The sequence below is a fragment of the Ranitomeya imitator genome, chromosome 3 (genome assembly GCF_032444005.1).
Source record: "Ranitomeya imitator isolate aRanImi1 chromosome 3, aRanImi1.pri, whole genome shotgun sequence".
In the NCBI taxonomy this organism is placed as follows: domain Eukaryota; kingdom Metazoa; phylum Chordata; class Amphibia; order Anura; family Dendrobatidae; genus Ranitomeya; species Ranitomeya imitator.
The window spans coordinates 818,721,864-818,735,783 of NC_091284.1; the positions used below are offsets into that span (position 1 = coordinate 818,721,864).

A 13,920-nucleotide genomic window follows, 5' to 3' on the forward strand; every position below is an offset into this window, starting at 1 on the left:
CTGGGGTATAATACAGGATGTAACTCAAGATCAGTAATGTAATGTATGTACACAGTGACTGCACCAGCAGAATAGTGAGTGCAGCTCTGGGGTATAATACAGGTGTAACTCAGGATCCGTAATGTAATGTACACAGTGACTGCACCAGCAGACTAGTGAGTGCAGCTCTGGGGTATAATACAGGATGTAACTCAAGATCAGTAATGTAATGTATGTACACAGTGACTGCACCAGCAGAATAGTGAGTGCAGCTCTGGAGTGTAATACAGGATGTAACTCAGGATCAGTAATGTAATGTATGCACACAGTGACTGCACCAGCAGAATAGTGAGTGCAGCTCTGGGGTATAATACAGGATGTAACTCAGGATCCGTAATGTATGTACACAGTGACTGCACCAGCAGAATAGTGAGTGCAGCTCTGGGGTATAATACAGGATGTAACTCAGGATCAGTAATGTAATGTATGTACACAGTGACTGCACCAGCAGAATAGTGAGTGCAGCTCTGGAGTATAATACAGGATGTAACTCAGGATCAGTAATGTAATGTGTGTACACAGTGACTGCACCAGCAGAATAGTGAGTGCAGCTCTGGAGTATAAAACAGGATGTAACTCAGGATCACTAATGTAATGTATGTACACAGTGACTGCACCAGCAGAATAGTGAGCGCAGCTCTGGGGTAGTGTATGTACACAGTGACTGCACCAGCAGAATAGTGAGCGCAGCTCTGGGGTATAATACAGGATGTAACTCAGGATCCGTAATGTGATGTATGTACACAGTGAGTGCACCAGCCGAATAGTGAGTGCAGCTCTGGAGTATAATTCAGGATGTACTGTAACTCAGGATCAGTAATGTAATGTACACAGTGACTGCACCAGCAGACTAGTGAGTGCAGCTCTGGGGTATAATACAGGATGTAACTTAAGATCAGTAATGTAATGTATGTACACAGTGACTGCACCAGCAGAATAGTGAGTGCAGCTCTGGGGTATAATACAGGATGTAACTCAGGATCCGTAATGTGATGTATGTACACAGTGACTGCACCAGCAGAATAGTGAGTGCAGCTCTGGGGTATAATACAGGATGTAACTCAGGATCAGTAATGTATGTACACAGTGACTGCACCAGCAGAATAGTGAGTGCAGCTCTGGAGTATAATACAGGATGTAACTCAGGATCAGTAATGTAATGTGTGTACACAGTGACTCTACCAGCAGAATAGTGAGTGCAGCTCTGGAGTATAATACAGGATGTAACTCAGGATCAGTAATGTAATGTATGTACACAGTGACTGTACCAGCAGAATAGTGAGCGCAGCTCTGGGGTAATGTATGTACACAGTGACTGCACCAGCAGAATAGTGAGCGCAGCTCTGGAGTATAATACAGGAGGTAACTCAGGATCAGTAATGTAATGTACACAGTGACTGCACCAGCAGACTAGTGAGTGCAGCTCTGGGGTATAATACAGGATGTAACTCAGGATCAGTAATGTAATGTATGTACACAGTGACTGCACCAGCAGAATAGTGAGTGCAGCTCTGGAGTATAATACAGGATGTAACTCAGGATCAGTAATGTAATGTGTGTACACAGTGACTGCACCAGCAGAATAGTGAGTGCAGCTCTGGAGTATAATACAGGATGTAACTCAGGATCAGTAATGTAATGTATGTACACAGTGACTGTACCAGCAGAATAGTGAGCGCAGCTCTGGGGTAATGTATGTACACAGTGACTGCACCAGCAGACTAGTGAGTGCAGCTCTGGGGTATAATACAGGATGTAACTCAAGATCAGTAATGTAATGTATGTACACAGTGACTGCACCAGCAGAATAGTGAGTGCAGCTCTGGGGTATAATACAGGATGTAACTCAGGATCCGTAATGTGATGTATGTACACAGTGACTGCACCAGCAGAATAGTGAGTGCAGCTCTGGGGTATAATACAGGATGTAACTCAGGATCAGTAATGTATGTACACAGTGACTGCACCAGCAGACTAGTGAGTGCAGCTCTGGGTTATAATACAGGATGTAACTCAAGATCAGTAATGTAATGTATGTACACAGTGACTGCACCAGCAGAATAGTGAGTGCAGCTCTGGGGTATAATACAGGATGTAACTTAGGATCCGTAATGTAATGTATGTACACAGTGACTGCACCAGCAGAATAGTGAGTGCAGCTCTGGAGTATAATACAGGATGTAACTCAGGATCCGTAATGTAATGTATGTACACAGTGACTGCACCAGCAGAATAGTGAGTGCAGCTCTGGAGTATAATTCAGGATGTACTGTAACTCAGGATCAGTAATGTAATGTACACAGTGACTGCACCAGCAGACTAGTGAGTGCAGCTCTGGGTTATAATACAGGATGTAACTCAAGATCAGTAATGTAATGTATGTACACAGTGACTGCACCAGCTGAATAGTGAGTGCAGCTCTGGGGTATAATACAGGATGTAACTTAGCATCCGTAATGTAATGTATGTACACAGTGACTGCACCAGCAGAATAGTGAGTGCAGCTCTGGGGTATAATACAGGATGTAACTCAGGATCAGTAATGTAATGTATGTACACAGTGACTGCACCAGCAGAATAGTGAGCGCAGCTCTGGAGTATAATACAGGATGTAACTCAGGATCAGTAATGTAATGTATGTACCCAGTGACTGCACCAGCAGAATAGTGAGTGCAGCTCTGGAGTATAATACAGGATGTAACTCAGGATCAGTAATGTAATGTGTGTACACAGTGACTGCACCAGCAGAATAGTGAGTGCAGCTCTGGAGTATAATACAGGATGTAACTCAGGATCAGTAATGTAATGTATGTACACAGTGACTGCACCAGCAGAATAGTGAGTGCAGCTCTGGGGTAATGTATGTACACAGTGACTGCACCAGCAGAATAGTGAGCGCAGCTCTGGGGTATAATACAGGATGTAACTCAGGATCAGTAATGTAATGTATGTACACAGTGAGTGCACCAGCCGAATAGTGAGTGCAGCTCTGGAGTATAATTCAGGATGTACTGTAACTGAGGGTCAGTAATGTATATACACAGTGACTGCAGCAGCAGAATAGTGAGCGCAGCTCTGGAGTATAATACAGTATGTAACTCAGGATCAGTAATGTATGTACACAGTGACTGCACCAGCAGAATATTGAGTGCAGCTCTGGAATGAAGGATATCGGACTCTCAGAACGATCTTTTTTTTTTTACTTAGTTACCATTTATCTTTGGTTTTCCTGTCTATTTTAGGTTAGGACTGGCTGACACGTACCAGTGGTAAGTTCCAATTCATTATTCCCCTATCCACCCCAACCACTTATTTTTCATTTCCATTGATCCTACAGTTTTATTTTTGCACTGTCTGGAGTGCAGCTGAAATGGACTTTAGGGAGCTTCCCTGTGTGTGTCATTCATCTGTTCTCAGCCAATCAGTATCACCAGGAATGTCTTCGAAGGTGCTGATTGGTTGAGAGCAGCTTACTGCAGGGTTTTATTACAGTGCTCCTCCTTGATGTCCTGTTCAGCTGGATATTAGTCGACCTGTACAAGTTCTCACCATTTTTCCTCTCTTGCAGGTATCTAGATATACGTCGGTTCGGATCTGTTCCACACGGCGGTTTCGGGATGGGATTTGAGCGATACCTGCAGTGCATTTTGGGAGTGGACAATATCAAAGATGCCATCCCGTTTCCAAGATTTCCTTATTCCTGCCACTTATGAGTCTAACCGGACAGAAAGACGTCATCACTGATCCTTTTTTTTTTGCTCCCACCCTATGAGCTCGTCGGAGGCCTTTTCTCATGCAGTACATTTTTCTGCTGGCTTTAGGTGCAGCTGACTGGCATTGAGTACAGTCCTTCATTATTAGATCCTTTTTCTGGATCTCTCTCCATTCTCCTTTCTCAATGCCGCCTGCCAAAAAACCTGGAACCCACAGGTATTCCTTCCCCTAACGTGAGATCTACATACATACTCCACGTGTAATGTGAGGGGGGCAGTTTGGTGTCGACCAAGGTTGCTCTGCCTCCATTTCTATAAAATAATCATAAATCACCATTACGTTTGGAGAGTATAACTATGGGCGCCGTGATGCGAGCGGCGGGAGGTTAATGTGTCGTAAACATCGCTTTCTTCTCAGCCGGACATTAATTGCAAACAGAAATAATAATTCGGATTTGCTGCCGGGATTATTAGCGCCGGAGGTCACCTCTCGAGACGAGCAGATCTAGTGTTTCTTGAGTCCTTAAAAGTTACAGCTGCAAGTTTTTACTTTTAAATACCTCGAGTTCCATCATGTCTCGTGCACTGGTTACAGCCAGAGCTGCAATCCAAATTCTGCTACACCTTCATTAGATGGATTGCTACCGTGTAGAGCGCTGGCAAGTCCCAAAGTGCTCCACAGCAGAGCAAGCGTAGTACAGACATTGAACCAGCAGAGGGCAGCAGTCAGATAATGCAACCGGCGACAACTATCAGAAAATCCGCAGAATTTTAAATGCAGCTCTGGATGCAGAAAAAGTGTTTTCTGGGACAATAAAATTGGTCTGTGAGGTTTTACTTTCGTTCCCATGCTGGAAGTTGTAGTTTTGCAAAAGTTACAAGTTTGGGAGATCAACTGCAGCAAGTTATAGATTACAGGCCTGATTAAAGGGATCCATTTTGCTGGATTTTACTCATCACTGTGTTTATATGATATCAAAAGAACGAACGACCTGTCCAGATTTTACATGCTTTGTCGTGGTCTTCCAACAATCCGGAACATCTGATAATCTGGCAATGATCCTTCGAAGGGATTGTCCAGGTTTACACCTTCATGGCTACTTTCTGTTAGAAATGGCGCCACCACTGACTGTGGGTTGTGTCTGGTATTGCAACTCGGCTCCATTTGAAATTGAATGAAGCTGTGATACCACATACGATCTGTGGCCAGGGGTGGCGCTGTTTCTTTAAAAAATAAACAAAAAACCCTTGTTTTAAACCCTTAAGGACAGCCAAATACGTCTTTTAACCCCTTCCCGACCCATGACGCCATGTAGGCGTCATGAAAGTCGGTGCCAATCCGACCCATGACGCCTATGTGGCGTCATGGAAAGATCGCGTCCCTGCAGATCGGGTGAAAGGGTTAACTCCCATTTCACCCGATCTGCAGGGACAGGGGGAGTGGTAGTTTAGCCCAGGGGGGTGTGGCTTCACCCCCTCGTGGCTACAATCGCTCTGATTGGCTGTTGAAAGTGAAACTGCCAATCAGAGTGATTTGTAATATTTCACCTATTATAACTGGTGAAATATTACAATCCAGCCATGGCCGATGCTGAAATATCATCGGCCATGGCTGGAAATACTAATGTGCCCCCACCCCACCCCACCGATCGCCCCCCCAGCCCTCCGATCTGCCCGGTACACTGCCCCGCTCCCCTCTGTCCTGTGCTCCGCTCCTCCCCGTGCTCTTGTCCGCTCACCCCCGTGCTCCAATCACCCCCCCTGCACTCCGATCCACCAACCCCCCCCGGTGCTCCGTTCCACCCCCCCGTGCTCCATTCCACCCCCCCGTGCTCCGTTCCACGCCCCCCGTACTCCGTTCCACCCCTCCCGCGCTCCGATTCCCCCCCCCCGTGCTCCGATCCCCCCCCCCCCCCCCGTGGTCCCCCCCCACCCCATCATACTTACCGATCCAGCCGGGGTCCCGTCCGTCTTCTCCCTGGGCGCCGCCATCTTCCAAAATGGCGGGCACATGCGCAGTGTGCCCGCCGAATCTGCCGACCGGCAGATTCGTTCCAAAGTGCATTTTGATCACTGAGATAGATTATATCTCAGTGATCAAAATAAAAAAAAAATAATAAATGACCCCCCCCCCCCCCCCTTTGTCACCCCCATAGGTAGGGACAATAAAAAAATAAAGAATTTTTTTTTTTTCCACTAATGTTAGAATAGGGGTAGGGTTAGGGTTAGGGGTAGGGTTAGGGGTAGGGTTAGGGGTAGGGGTAGGGGTAGGGGTAGGGTTTCGGTATGTGCACATGTATTCTGGTCCTCTGCGGATTTTTCCGCTGCGGATTTGATAAATCCGCAGTGCTAAACCGCTGCGGATTTATGGCGGATTTACCGCGTTTTTTTTCTGCGCATTTCACTGCGGTTTTACAACTGCGATTTTCTATTGGAGCAGTTGTAAAACCGCTGCGGAAACCGCACAAAGAAGTGACATGCTGCGGAATGTAAACCGCTGCGTTTCCGTGCAGTTTTTCCGCAGCATGGGCACAGCGATTTTTGTTTCCCGTAGGTTTACATTGAACTGTAAACTCATGGGAAACTGCTGCGGATCTGCAGCGTTTTCCGCAGCGTGTGCACATACCTTTAGAATTAGGCCATGTGCACACGGTGCGGATTTGGCTGCGGATTGGCCGCTGCGGATTCGCAGCAGTGTTCCATCAGGTTTACAGTACCAAGTAAAACTATGGAAAACCAAATCCGCTGTGCCCATGGTGCGGAAAATACCGCGCGGAAATGCTGCGTTGTATTTTCCGCAGCATGTCAATTCTTTGTGCGGATTCCGCAGCGTTTTACACCTGTTCCTCAATAGGAATCCGCAGGTGAAATCCGCACAAAAAACACTGGAAATCCGCGGAAAATCCGCAGGTAAAACGCAGTGCCTTTTACCCGCGGATTTTTCAAAAATGGTGCGGAAATATCTCACACGAATCTGCAAAGTGGGCACATAGCCTTAGGGTTAGGGTTGGAATTAGGGTTGTGGTTAGGGTTGTGATTAGGGTTATGGCTACAGTTGGCATTAGGGTTAGGGGTGTGGGGGGGTTAGTGTTGGAGTTAGAATTGAGGGGTTACCACTGATTAGGCACATCAGGGGTCTCCAAACGCAACATGGCGCCACCATTGATTCCAGCCAATCTCGTATTCAAAAAGTCAAATGGTGCTCCCTCAATTCCGAGCCCTGACGTGTGCCCAAACAGTGGTTTACCCCCACATATGGGGTACCAGCGTACGCAGGAGAAACTGCGCAACAATTACTGGGGTCCAATTTCTCCTGTTACCCTTGTGAGTCTAAAAGAATGCTTGCTAAAACATAATTTTTGAGGAAAGAAAAATGATTTTTTATTTTCACGGCTCTGCGTTGTAAACATCTGTGAAGCACTTGGGGGTTCAAAGTGCTCACCACATATCTAGATAAGTTCCTTGGGGGGTCTAGTTTCTAAAATGGGGTCACTTGTGGGGGTTTCTACTGTTTAGGCACACCAGGGGCTCTGCAAACGCAACGTGACACCCGCAGACCATTCCATCAAAGTCTGCATTTCAAAACGTCACTACTTCAATTCCAAGCCCCGGCATGTGCCCAAACAGTGGTTTACCCCCACATATGGGGTATCAGCGTACTCAGGAGAAATTGGACAACAACTTTTGGGGTCCAATTTCTCCTGTAACCCTTGGGAAAATAAAAAATTCTGGGCTAAGTAATTATTTTTGAGGAAAGAAAATGTATTTATTATTTTCACGGCTCTGCATTATAAACTTCTATGAAGCACTTGGGGGTTCAAAGTGCTCACCACACATCTAGATAAGTTCCTTTGGGAGTCTAGTTTCCAAAATGGGGTCACTTGTGGGGGGTTTCTACTGTTAAGCCACATCAGGGGCTCTGCAAACGCAACGTGACGCCCACAGAGCATTCCATCAAAGTCTGCATTTCAAAACGTCACTACTTCACTTCCGAGCCCCGGCATGTGCCCAAACAGTGATTTACCCCCACATATGGGGTATCAGCGTACTCAGGAGAAACTGGACAACAACTTTTGGGGTCAAATTTCTCCTGTTACCCTTGGGAAAATAAAAAATTGCAGGCTAAAAGATCATTTTTGAGAAAATATTTTTTTTTTTTTATTTTCATGGCTCTGCGTTATAAACTTCTGTGAAGCACTTGGGGGTTCAAAGTCCTCACCACACATCTAGATTAGTTCCTTTGGGGGTCTAGTTTCCAAAATGGGGTCATTTCTGGGGGATCTCCAATGTTTAGGCACACAGGGGCTCTCCAAACGTGACATGGTGTCCGCTAATGATTGGAGCTAATTTTCCATTTAAAAAGCCAAATGGCGTGCCATCCCTTCCGAGCCCTGCCGTGCGCCCAAACAGTGGTTTACCCCCACATATGGGGTATCAGCGTACTCAGGACAAACTGGACAACAATATTTGTGGTCCAATTTCTCCTATTATCCTTGGCAAAATAGGAAATTCCAGGCTAAAAAATCATTTTTGAGGAAAGAAAAATTATTTTTTATTTTCATGGCTCTGCGTTATAAACTTCTGTGAAGCACCTGGGGGTTTAAAGTGCTCAATATGCATCTAGATAAGTTCCTTGGGGGGTCTAGTTTCCAAAATGGGGTCACTTGTGGGGGAGCTCCAATGTTTAGGCACACAGGGGCTCTCCAAATGCGACATGGTGTCCGCTAACAATTGGAGCTAATTTTCCATTCAAAAAGTCAAATGGCGCGCCTTCCCTTCCGAGCCTTACCATGTGCCCAAACAGTGGTTTACCCCCACATATGAGGTATCGACGTACTCGGGAGAAATTGCCCAACAAATTTTATGATCCATTTTATCCTACTGCCCATGTGAAAATGAAAAAATTGAGGCGAAAAGAATTTTTTTGTGAAAAAAAAAAGTACTTTTTCATTTTTACAGATCAATTTGTGAAGCACCTGAGGGTTTAAAGTGCTCACTAGGCATCTAAATAAGTTCCTTGGGGGGTCTAGTTTCCAAAATGGGGTCACTTGTGGGGGAGCGCCAATGTTTAGGCACACAGGAGCTATCCAAACGCGACATGGTGTCCGCTAACGATGGAAATAATTTTTCATTCAAAAAGTCAAATGGCGCTCCTTCCCTTCCGAGCCTTACCATGTGCCCAAACAGTGGTTTACCCCCACATGTGAGGTATTGGTATACTCTGGAGAAATTGCCCAACACATTTTAGGATCCATTTTATCCTGTTGCCCATGTAAAAATGAAAAAATTTAGGCTAAAAGAATTTTTTTTGTGAAAAAAAAGTACTTTTTCATATTACGGATCAATTTGTGAAGCACGTGGGGGTTCAAAGTGCTCACTATGCATCTAGATAAGTTCCTTGGGGCGTCTAGTTTCCAAAATAGGGTCACTTGTGGGGGAGCTCCAATTTTTAGGCACACGGGGGCTCTCCAAACGTGACATGGTGTCCGCTAAAGAGTGGAGCCAATTTTTAATTCAAAAAGTCAAATGGCGCTCCTTCCCTTCCAAGCCCTGCCGTGCGCCCAAACAGTGGTTTACCCCCACATATGAGGTATCGGCGTACTCAGGACAAATTGGACAACAACTTTCGTGGTTCAGTTTCTCCTTTTACCATTGGGAAAATAAAAAAATTGTTGCTAAAAGATAATTTTTGTGACTAAAAAGTTAAATGTTCATTTTTTCCTTCCATGTTGCTTCTGCTGCTGTGAAGCACCTGAAGGGTTAATAAACTTCTTGAATGTGGTTTTGAGTACCTTGAGGGGTGCAGTTTTTAGAATGGTGTCACTTTTGGGTATTTTCAGCCATATAGACCCCTCAAACTGACTTCAAATGTGAGGTGGTCCCTAAAAAAAATGGTTTTGTAAATTTCGTTGTAAAAATGACAAATCGCTGGTCAAATTTTAACCCTTATAACTTCCTAACAAAAAAACATTTTGTTTCCAAAATTGTGCTGATGTAAAGTAAACATGTGGGAAATGTTATTTATTAACTATTTTGTGTCACATATCTCTCTGGTTTAACAGAATAAAAATTCAAAATGTGAAAATTGCGAAATTTTCAAAATTTTCGCCAAATTTCCGTTTTTATCACAAATAAACGCAGAATTTATTGACCTAAATTTACCACTAACATGAAGCCCAATATGTCACGAAAAAACAATCTCAGAACCGCTAGGATCCGTTGAAGCGTTCCTGAGTTATTACCTCATAAAGGGACACTGGTCAGAATTGCAAAAAACGGCAAGGTCTTTAAGGTCAAAATAGGCTGGATCATGAAGGGGTTAACTGACCTGAGATATTAGAGAATATCCTCCCCATACAGGTAACAATCCAGCAGATGTCGGCTGTACACTATAGCTGACAACTTGCTGCATCAGCCACGATCAGTGTTTGCACCGTCCAAATCTGTTTGCTGTGGTATGACCATCTGGATTAAAGGGATAATCATTCAAAATTTAAAAATTGCTAATTTTTTAAAATTTTTCTCAAATGTTTGATATTTTTTATAAATGAACACAAAACATATTTACCATATGTTAAATTTGGTACCAGACTTAAATTTACCATTATCATAAAGTGTAATGTGTCACGAAAAAACAATCTCAAAATCACTGGGATTTGTTGTAGCGTTGCAGAGTTATTACCACATAAAGTGACACTGGTCAGATTTCAAAAATTTGGCTCCATCACTAAGGGGTTAATAATCCCTGTAAATTTTGTATTAAAAGAATGTTTTATGACACAAGGGGCCATATGGCAGGTCCTGCCTCTCGTCCATGCTTTACACTGCGGCGCGGCTTGTTCACATTGTATTAGCAGGACCTCCGTGCATGAAGAGCTGATTACAAGAACGCACAAGTCCACAGCTTATCCCACCCATGTGCACGTACTTTACTGTGCCTCCGTCATTTTGTAGGACCCTCGCAAGAAAACGGATTGTGCTGCTCAGTGTGGATAATAATATCAGTAATAGTTTTATGTCTATAGCGCCAACATATTCCAGAGCACTGTATGGCGACATAAGAAGTTAGGTATGATATGCTGGAGTCTGAGGCAGACGGCTGCCGCCCCGTATGTGAGCTGTAGTGGGGCGAACATTGGGGTGTCCTGCCCCTGCTCAACCCCAAGACCTAGAAACGGACATGTTTAATCAAAACAGCACAAACCGCCGCGCTCCAGTGTGTGCTCTTCAGTATTCACCAAATCAATGGCCGCAACATTATATACAGGTCAGAAGTGGACGTCGGCCCCAGCAGCCCCACGTAAGGCTGAGCTGGATCAGCGACTTTTTACTAAGCAGCAGTCAGTGCTTCAGAAAAGTCGTGCGATGCCACAATTCTGTCCTAAAAGACCCCCGAATTCTCTGAATACTGCATAGTCTGCATGTAACAGCGGGGCAGGGGGCTTATACCTCTCACGTAATGATGCCTTCTGCTGAGCGATCTATTTTATCTATCTGTTTTCTATCTATTGTCTATCTGTTGTCTATCTATTATCTATCTATCTATTATCTATCTATTGTCTATCTATCTGTTATCTATCTATCTATTGTCTATCTGTTATCTATCTATTGTCTATTTATCTGTTATCTATCTATTGTCTATTTATCTGTTATCTATCTGTTATCTATCTATTGTCTATTTATCTGTTATCTATCTATCTATTGTCTATTTATCTGTTATCTATCTGTTTTCTATCTATTGTCTATTTATCTATCATCTATCTATTTATCTATTGTCTATCTATTATCTATGTATCTGTTGTCTTATCTATTGTCTATTTATCTATTATCTAGCTATCTATTGTCTATGTATCTATCTATTATCTCTATATTATCTATCTATTATCTCTATATATTATCTATCTTATCTATCGATCATCTATATTTATTATATATCTCATCTATTATCTATCAATTATCTATTATCTTTCATGTATCTATGTAATATATATATAGTTATCTATCCATTATCTATCATCTATTTCATATCCATAAAATAAAAAATGTCAGCTCTTCAATTTCAAAAATGTTTTAGCTCTGATGACAATGAGCCATTATCAACTTGGAGAAAGGTCCGTTGCCAGAGCTGAAACATTATGCGCGTGACCTTGGAATAAATACTATTTTTCTCAACCTTTTTGAAATGGGAGTGCCTCCATGTTGTATATCGAGCAGTGCGGATCTTGTGGCTTTCTCTATTGGATCGGTGCTGCTTTTATCTTTTGTGGAATCTTTTCTGACTCTCCCATCTACCTAGAGCTCTGGCAAAAATTAAGAGACCACTGCAAAATGTTCAGTTTGTCTGATTTTTCTCTTTATAGGTATATTTTTGAGTAAAATGTAAATTGTTCTTTTATTCTATAAACTTCTGACATCATGTCTCTGTAGTTCCAAGCAATACATTTTGTATTTATTTTCTGAAAATGAGAAATGGGCAAAATAAAAGAAAAAAAATGAATTGCTTGCAGACCTCAAATAATGCAAAGAAAACAAGTTCATAATCATTTAGAAACAACATTACAATACTAATGTTTTATCTCATGAAGTTCAGAAATCAACATTTTGTGGAATAACCATAATCCCAGCTTTCATGCGTCTTGGCAGCTTTCCACCAGTCTTTCACTCTGCTTTTGGGTGACCTTATGCCACTCCTGGCACAATAATGTAAGCAGTTCTTTGTTTGATGGCTTTTGACTATCCATCATCCTCCTGATTACATTCCAGAGGTTTACAATGGGGTTCAGGTCTGGAGATTGGGCGGCCATGACAGGGATATGATGTGGTGGTCCTTCATCCACACCTGATTGACCTAGCTGTGTGGCATGGCGCATTGTCCTGCTGTAAAAACCAGTCCTCAGAGTTGGGGAACATTGCCTGAGCAGAAGGAATCAACTATTTTTTAGGATAACCTTGTATGCGGCTTGATTCATACGTCCTTCACAAAGAACGACCTGCCCAATTCCAGCCTTGCTGAAGCACCCCCAGATCATCACCGATCCTCCACCAAATTTCACAGTGGGTCCAACACACTGTGGCTTGTACCCCTCTCCAGGTCTCCGTCTAACCATTAGATGATCAGGTATTGATCTGGGGAGGCTTCAGCAAGGCTGGACTTGGGCAGGTTAAGGAAGTGGCACCTAGCTCAGTCTTCTCCACTATCCATGTCATCCATTTTATGGGGGTATAAGGGTTCATCATGGGATTGTTTCCCACGATATATCTTCACTCTCTTCCCCGTTGGACGCTGTGGATGTATGCAGCATTTACTGACCGTGGGAACATACCCTGACTGTTCCTCTCCAGATTTTTGGCTTGCAAATACTGATTTAAAATACTGATCAAATGCTGAATGAGCGAACGTGGCCTTTGCATGCCAAATCTAGGAGTGTCTTGAAAATACAGAACAGGTGTCAATCTTTCAATAGTTTTTTCTCTGTATTATTATTATTATTTATTGTTATAGCGCCATTTATTCCATGGCCCTTTACATGTAAGGAGGGGTATACATAATAAAAACAAGTACAATAATCTTAAACAATACAAGTCCTAACTGGTACAGGAGGAATGAGGACCCTGCCCACGAAGGCTCACAGTCCTCTGTATATTATACTCCTGGTTTTTGCCATACAAAAACTGATGACAAATCACTGACGTCTGACTGTTTATTTCTTTTATGATAAGACAGTTTTTCATACCTTCATCATTTTTTTTTATTAGCCAATTTTTAGGGAAGTTTAGTAGTTGAGGTTGGCTTTGTGCGCGGTGTCTACAATTAGCAATGATAGTCGCATGTACAACAAATGCCTGAAAAATGACAAACTTTCTTCTAAATAATATATTAATGATGGTAAATAATGAGATCTATTGTTTCAATAATTTGTAATAAGTAATGAGATCCCTGCTGTCAGGGCTGCTCTTGTGTTTTCCTGCCTTGCTACAATGTTTGTAAATATTGACACTTTGGAACGTTCGTGTTTCTCTTCCTTTTCCCCAACGTTCTATCCCATCTTTTGTATCACAAGTTGTGCAGTGTGTCCAGGGGTGCTCAGCCCAGCCCCCTGCCATGCCTCCTTATTGGAGTAGGGTGTGGTTAGAGCCCATTGCTGCTCTGGGAAATACACAGGCAGTT

At 43.2% G+C, this 13,920-nt stretch overlaps 1 protein-coding gene across 3 annotated transcripts in view; it reads left to right on the plus strand.

Annotated features, from left to right (window-relative positions):
- Window positions 1-4,698, plus strand: part of NARS2 (asparaginyl-tRNA synthetase 2, mitochondrial) — a 40,208-nt gene extending 35,510 nt beyond the window's left edge. For 2 of the 3 annotated variants that reach the window (XR_011319448.1, XM_069759346.1), the window contains 2 exons: window positions 3,282-3,308; window positions 3,608-4,087. Coding sequence is in view for 2 of the 3 variants with exons in the window: in XM_069759346.1 (XP_069615447.1) it covers window positions 3,282-3,308; window positions 3,608-3,752 (172 nt within the window). In the remaining variant the exon portion in view is untranslated. Of the gene's footprint in view, window positions 1-3,281; window positions 3,309-3,607 lie in introns of all 3 variants that reach the window. The other variant, XM_069759347.1, reaches the window with a different exon arrangement.
- The last annotated feature ends 9,222 nt before the right edge of the window (window positions 4,699-13,920 follow it).